We start from the raw sequence: 6,241 nt of genomic DNA on the forward strand, positions 1-6,241 counted from the left end.
GGGGAACTAGGGATGGGGAAGGTGGGAGGGAAGGAAAAAGACATTTATGAGAGAAGGAAAACTGGAAAAGCTTCTGTAAATGAGGAATGGGGTTAAAGGGAAGGCAACACAGTGGGAAAAATAAAAGAATCACAGTGTGTCATGTACAGGTACAAATTCCTTATGATGAATGTGATCATGATGTACATCTAAAATGTACCAATAAATGTAATTTTTTAAAAAAGATTTATTCCAGTCCTACTCAACTTGTAGGGCTGGGGGTCTAGTCCAGTGGCACAAGCACCTGCCTAGCAAGCACAAGGTCCTGAGTATGATTCCTAGTACCAAAGGAAAAACAAAAACCCTTATTCTTGACTTGTAGATAACAATCTTCTCCCTGTGTACAATGTATCCAAATATCCTCTTACTATAATTTATGAACACCATTCATATTAGGGCCCATTATTAAATTAGTTGATTTTAACTACTAAGAGGCCATTATCTCCACATATGGTCACATTCTGCACACTAGGAATTAGGACCTCAGATTACTGTCTCCCCATGAACTTTGGAAGGACATGACTCAGCTTAAATACCACCTTTAAAATAATCCCTTCTTGATTTAAGCTAACTTTACATGGGTCCCTGTTGCCCATAACTGAATTATCCTTACCAAAAGGGCTCAATTTATTCTTTTTGTTTCGTCTTGTTCTTGTTTTTTGAGACAGGGGATCACTGTGTAGTTCAGGCTGGCCTTGAACTCATGGAAATCCTCCCTCAGCCTCTGGAGTGCCAGCTTATTGAATTTTACCTCCACACACCTACTACTACTATACCCCTCTGCCACTGGTACAGAAAACCTATCAGGCACAGCGAAAACTCTATAGTAAATGCTGTAATATACTACACTGAACACCCTCCAAAATGGAAGCATTTATCCTCCTGTTCACCAGAGTGCCAGCTGCTGACAGGTCCTAGCTAATTCCCATCCTAAGAACTGGCTAGCACTGCGGCGTCCTCCATGTCCTTCCATAGCAGGGATCTCAATGATGCAGAAGTCCAAGAGTGCATGCTGCAACCTCAGTTCAGAAGATCTCTGAAGGTTATGTCAGCTTCAGGGCAACTTGCATGGATGAGCTGAGGCCTGTGCCAAACGCATCACAATCACCTCTCCTCCTACCTAACCCTGCTCTCCCTCCTGCCCCCACAGAGGTGCTGTGCTGTTCCTGAGGCCACAAATCCATCTTGCAGTGTACTTTTCAGGAAACTGACCTGGAGTAGATTCTATGCCTAACACTGTAGCAAATAAAACAAGAAGAGGAAAAACGAAGCAGGTACTGGGTTAATTTCTTCTTTCCCATTTCTTGCTCTTATACAGTCCTGTCCCCCTCTATGTCTTTGCTAGGACCCACTTTCAGCTCCCTCAACTGCTACTCCACCCACCCCTGCAGTCCTTCCATCCCCTCCTGCAGGAAGAAAGCCCAAACAAACACCTGCTCCCCCATATAACAGGGGCACCTCGGGGCCCTAGTTCTTTGTGGTCTTGCTGCTGCTCTTCTAACTTCTGCTCATTTCAGAACAGGAGGACAAAAGGACCAAAGTACTAGGGGATTCTACCTAGAAAGAAAAGCCACGCCCACCCCTTCACTGGCTGCTCCCCAACTGGCTCCCCTGCACTGTAAGTCTGGTCAAGGAAATCAGGAAGTACTACTCCTGAGGATAGAGACATGGGCCAAGCTGGCCAGGCCATCCTGCTGCTCCTCCTACTGGGTGAGTCACGAGGGCTGGGAGAAGTTTCAGACTCAAAAATCCATCATTTAAAAAAAAAAAAATCCATCATATAGATTCAATAGTAATATTTTATCCATGGAAAGTTACTAATAACACGACCTGGAGAAAGTCCTAAGAGCTCACTTTATGAACAAAAAGAAAACTGCATGGGAAATATTTCAAAGAATCAACAACTGGGATCTCATCTTATTGAAAAGATTTTGCACATCAAGAGAAATCACCAACAGTGAAAAGAATACCCACAAAGTGTGAAAAAAAAATTTTAGCCAACCATCCTCAAGGGACTTCTATCTAGAACATATAAATAATTTAAAAAATCAAACGCACAAAATTCAAAGACTCAATCCAAAAATGGGCACTGAGGTAAATAAACTACAGATGAAGAATTATAAATGACAAATAAATATATTTTTAAAATGTTCAATAGCACTGGTCATCAGAAAAATGCAAATTAAAACAACACTGAGAGTTCATCTTAATGCAGAAAAAATGGCTGTCTTCAAATCAACTAATAACAAATGCTGGAGGGGGCTATAGGGAAAATGAACTCATCTCCACTGTTGGGGCGAGTATAGACTACGGAAATCAGTGTGTAGATTCCTCAAAAAGCTAGGATTAGAGGTCCCATTCAACCCAGCTATTCCCTTTCAGGATATCATCCCAGAAGAACTAAACACATACCATAGAAATATATGTGCATATATGTGCACTTAGGTTTATAGCAACACAATTTACAATAACTAAATCTTGGGGCTGGGGAGATGGCTCAGTAGAATAAGCACTTGCCTGGCAAGCACATGGTCCTGAGTTCAATCCCTGGTTCTGCCAAAAAAAAAAAAAAAAATTAAAAAAAATAACTAAATCTTGGAAACAACCCAAATACCCATCAACTGAGGAATGGACAAAAAGAGATGTGGCATTTTTGTATAATGGAGTGTTAATCATAAAGAGCTATAAAGTCGAGGCTTTTAAAAATTTATTATGATTATCATTATTATTATTGATACTGGGTCTTGTTACACAGCTGAGATTTGTAGTGATCCTCTTGTCTCAAGCTCACCAGTGCTGGGATTACAGGCGTGCACTACCATATCTGCCCAGTTTCTGGACCAGCATGGTGTGTCCAGAGTCTGGGGTTGGCACGGCATGTGGTACCAGGGATCAAACTTGGGTGCTTGTGCTTCCTAGGCAGGTGCTTAGACTGATGAGCTATCTCCCTAGTATTTGAGGCTTTTACAGATAAACAAGTACAATTAGAGGCCATATTCACAAGTGAATAATAAGAGTCACATGTGTAAATGTCATATTGTCTTCTTAAGAGTGAAAAACTGAAAGAGTAAAAATAAGATCCAAAAGGTACAATAGATATTGTGACAGGGAAAGAAACTGCTCAAAAGGAAAGAATAAGTGGGATGAGGAAAAGGAGAAAACAAAACAGGAATATATATATAAATTATACATATAAGATACTTTTGCCACTAATTTCTATTAGTTCATTGAACAGAACAGTGTTTATATTGTTTGATCAATCATACATGCCAATATCTGGTGCTCTAAGCAAATAATTTAAATATAACAACATATGATATAATAACCACCATTAATTTCCTATCTTGTTTTGAAATTCTGTATTTTTATTGGTTTTTAAATTTTTCTTTAAAATAAAAATATTAACAATAAGTAAATGAGGTGGTCAAAGTCAGCCTCACTAAAGAGCTGTTTGAGCCAAGATGTAAAGGAGGTGGGGGACGTAACTCAATGATAAGTGCTTGCCTAGCATGCACAAAGCACTGGGTTCAAATCCCCAATATCACAAGTAAGTTAGGTAGACAGCTTGACCTGATGGAAATGAGTAGCTAAAAGGATCCAAGAAAACTACACTTCAAACAGAAATTGTTTCTGACAGAAGCTTATTCATTTCTTTTTTTGGTCTATGCTGATTTATAACAGTATGCTAAGAGAAACAAACAGATATTAGGTAGCTAAGAAGAGAAAGTACTGTAAAATGCCCATTTAGTTAAAGAAAACAGCACAAAATAAACACCTTACAAGTCTCAAATGCATCTGAGCACATCACTATATTTATAATCTAAGGTACTGGATATTCCTGATGATGACCCTGAGTTAAGTAAATTTAGATTATAGCAGCCTTAAAAGACAGGGAAGTGTGGAATTATCAAGCCTCCTCTGAAAGCTACACAGTTACCAATTTTGACCTCATCTGAGCAAACTCTAGACACAGTATATTACTGTATATTAATGCTCTGACCTGTCTTCCTTAGAGTCCCATCCAGGCTCTTTTACCAGAAAGAAAAACCTACAGACAGGTGAGTGGTCTCCACCTGGGTTCTGTACTGTGGGGATTGAAACTCAAGTAGGACAGGGGCTGGAGTCCAGGGAGGGCTCCAGCCATAGGAAGGACAGGCATTCGGGGGTGATGCATGCATGGGGACCTGAGGAACAGGATCCCAGATATCCAGTCTCTTGCTCTTCTTTCTCCAGTGTGTGGACGGCCTGTGTATTCCAGTCGCATTATGGGGGGCCAGGATGCTGCTGTGGGGCGCTGGCCCTGGCAGGTCAGCCTACGCTTTTACCAGAACCATATCTGTGGAGGTTCCCTCATCAGTGAGAGATGGGTACTGACAGCAGCACACTGCATCAAACAGTGAGTTCTAGCTGACAGCCAGCACTTAGACTGGTTTTCAACAAATACTTGAACAATTTTATGCATGAACCCATAGACCAGTGGTGGCAAAACTACTATGGTATGTATGCTGCAGCAAGCTGTTGGTATCATTGAAAGCTCTACACAAAAACTTCACATGCCAGGTGTGGTGGCATACACCTATTATCCCAGCAGTTGAGAGGCTAGGGCTGAGGACTGCTGTGAGTTTGAGGCCAGCCTGGGCTACACAGCAAGATTCTATCTCAAAAAATAAAGACAAAAAAGAAAAAAAGCTTCACTATCATAGCCACAGGCCCTTGAAAGTGATATGGGTCACTTTGGACTCTAAAATTAGGAGTCACTAGGCACAGGGCATGGAATTTTCTTACTTTCTGCCACCATACTTCACAAATGCCCATCAGGGGGTTTTGTCTTAAGCTTTTTTGGGTCACAAACACAATCTGAATTCTCAGAGTCACTGTCTGAGAACAAGTTGTCCCATGCTGAACAGTCCCCTAGAGAGGCCCAGGTGAACTGGCATCTCCAGCCAACAGCTAATCAAGACCCAAAACCAAAAGAAGTGAGTCTGAAATAGCTCCTCTCTCAGGCAGGCCTTGAGATGACGAGACATCCCCTGATTACAGTCATACAGGAGACCTTAAGTCAGAAGCACCTGATTAAGTTGTACCTCATTCCTGGCCCACAGAATCTGTAAGAAATATTTGTTCTTTAAGGCACTAAGCTTTGCAGCAATTCCTTATGCAATAGTAGATAGCTAATATGTGCAAAAGTCAAGATTTTCACTAATAACAGTGAAAGCTCAAATAAAATGAAGCAATTAAAAATGATTTCTAATCTAGAATTTTACCTATGTAAAGTATGGAATAGAAATAAGACATTTTGGAGGGCTGGGGAGATAGCTCAGTGGTCTAAGCACAAGCCCGGCAAGCACAAGGACCTTGGTTTGATCCCCAGTACTGCTCACCATGCCAGCCCTGGAACCCTGGGCGAGAAGTACTGGCCCCAAAACAGGTCATGGTGGCACATGCTTGTAATTCCAGTACTGGGGAGTCTGAAACAGGAGGATCACTACAGGAGGTCTGAACCGCACAGTGGGACCCTGCATCAAAATAAATTTTAAAAAAGAAATATGTAAAATAGCAAAAAAGTTACCTCTCCCTGTACATTTCCTCAGGAAGCCATAAGAGAATGTGATTCATTGAAATAAGAAGAGGGACTGGGGAGATAGCTCAGTTGAATAGGCACTTGCCTGGCAAGCACAAGGGCCTGAGTTCAATCCCCAGCTCCACAAACAAAAAGAAAAAAGAAATAAAAGAGGGAGAAACACTCAGAATGCTGAGGCAGGAGAGTTGTGAGTTTGAGACCAAGCCCTGGCTACAAAACGAGCTCAAGGCCAGCCTAAATTACACAATGAGATCTTGCTGCAAAAAGACAAAAAAGGAAAACATGGAGTCTAGACAAAATAGAAAATATGTAACAGAGAAGAAAACTCCTAAGAAAAATCATAAATAATAAAGGAAAGTGCCACCAAGCATGGTGTACACCTATAACCTAGCCTTGAGAGGCTGAGGCAGAACCAGTCTAAACTATACAGCAAGACCCTATCTCAAAAGAAAAAAAAAGCCTTTTGGCTCTCTGAGCAGCACCATGGCGGTAGGCAAGAACAAGCGCCTTACAAAAGGCAGCAAAAAAGGAGCCAAGAAGAAAGTGGTTGATCCATTTTCTAAAAAAGACTGGTATGATGTGAAGGCTCCGGCTATGTTCAACATAAGAAATATTGGAAAA

At 41.3% G+C, this 6,241-nt stretch overlaps 1 protein-coding gene across 1 annotated transcript in view; it reads left to right on the forward strand.

Moving 5' to 3' along the window:
• The first annotated feature begins 1,202 nt into the window (after positions 1 to 1,202).
• The window catches only part of Prss48 (serine protease 48), a 25,311-nt gene continuing 20,272 nt past the window's right edge, over positions 1,203 to 6,241 (forward strand). The window contains exons 1-4 of the mRNA XM_004638718.2: positions 1,203 to 1,313; positions 1,557 to 1,749; positions 4,053 to 4,097; positions 4,273 to 4,435. Coding sequence (XP_004638775.1) covers positions 1,707 to 1,749; positions 4,053 to 4,097; positions 4,273 to 4,435 — 251 coding nt within the window. The 5' untranslated portion in view covers positions 1,203 to 1,313; positions 1,557 to 1,706. The remainder of the gene's footprint in view (positions 1,314 to 1,556; positions 1,750 to 4,052; positions 4,098 to 4,272; positions 4,436 to 6,241) is intronic.

Source organism: Octodon degus, unplaced genomic scaffold, assembly GCF_000260255.1.
Source record: "Octodon degus isolate 3935 unplaced genomic scaffold, OctDeg1.0 scaffold00101, whole genome shotgun sequence".
Classification (NCBI taxonomy): domain Eukaryota; kingdom Metazoa; phylum Chordata; class Mammalia; order Rodentia; family Octodontidae; genus Octodon; species Octodon degus.